This window comes from Pyrgilauda ruficollis, unplaced genomic scaffold (genome assembly GCF_017590135.1).
Source record: "Pyrgilauda ruficollis isolate IOZ18807 unplaced genomic scaffold, ASM1759013v1 scaffold13900, whole genome shotgun sequence".
NCBI classification, from domain to species: domain Eukaryota; kingdom Metazoa; phylum Chordata; class Aves; order Passeriformes; family Passeridae; genus Pyrgilauda; species Pyrgilauda ruficollis.
In genome coordinates, this window is record NW_024512434.1 from 1 (window position 1) to 455 (window position 455).

Below are 455 nucleotides of genomic sequence, written 5' to 3' on the forward strand. Positions count from 1 at the left end.
GCCTGTTAGGAAACCCAGAGGAAATAGGCAACTTCGTCCAAGTCAACAGGATAGTCGGTGAGCAGCACTGGGGTCTTCTCAAACAGCTCTCCCTTGTAGCTGCGCCACTTGCCCGCGGGCAGGTAGACATCCCGCTCCTGCTTGCCCATCTCCAGCACAGGAGCCACCATGAGGGTGTCCCCAATGAGGAACTGGGAGTCGATGCGGTGAGTGGCCTCGTCGCGGGGCGAGATCCACCAGATGGGACGGATGATGGGGTCGCCCGTGTCGGTGACCTCCCCCGCCAGCTCCAGCAGCAGCGGGGCCACCAGGGACTCGTGGAGCTGCGTGAACTTCTGCGCGATCTCCACCACCTCCTTGTCGTAGAGCCAGGGCGGGATGGAGAACTGCATGGAGGGCATGAAGGCCGACAGCTCCAGCCAGCGCACGTACAGCTCCCGGTTGGGGATCTCCAC

General features: G+C 62.9%; 1 protein-coding gene across 1 annotated transcript; it reads right to left on the reverse strand.

The window, feature by feature from the left end:
* Positions 1–5: 5 nt before the first annotated feature.
* Positions 6–452, reverse strand: LOC121349373 (myogenesis-regulating glycosidase-like; the record flags this gene model as incomplete). The annotated part of the gene is made up of 1 exon (XM_041459685.1): positions 6–452. A coding segment is annotated over one exon (447 nt), but the record flags the coding sequence as incomplete, so codon positions are not given.
* Between the last annotated feature and the right edge of the window lie 3 nt (positions 453–455).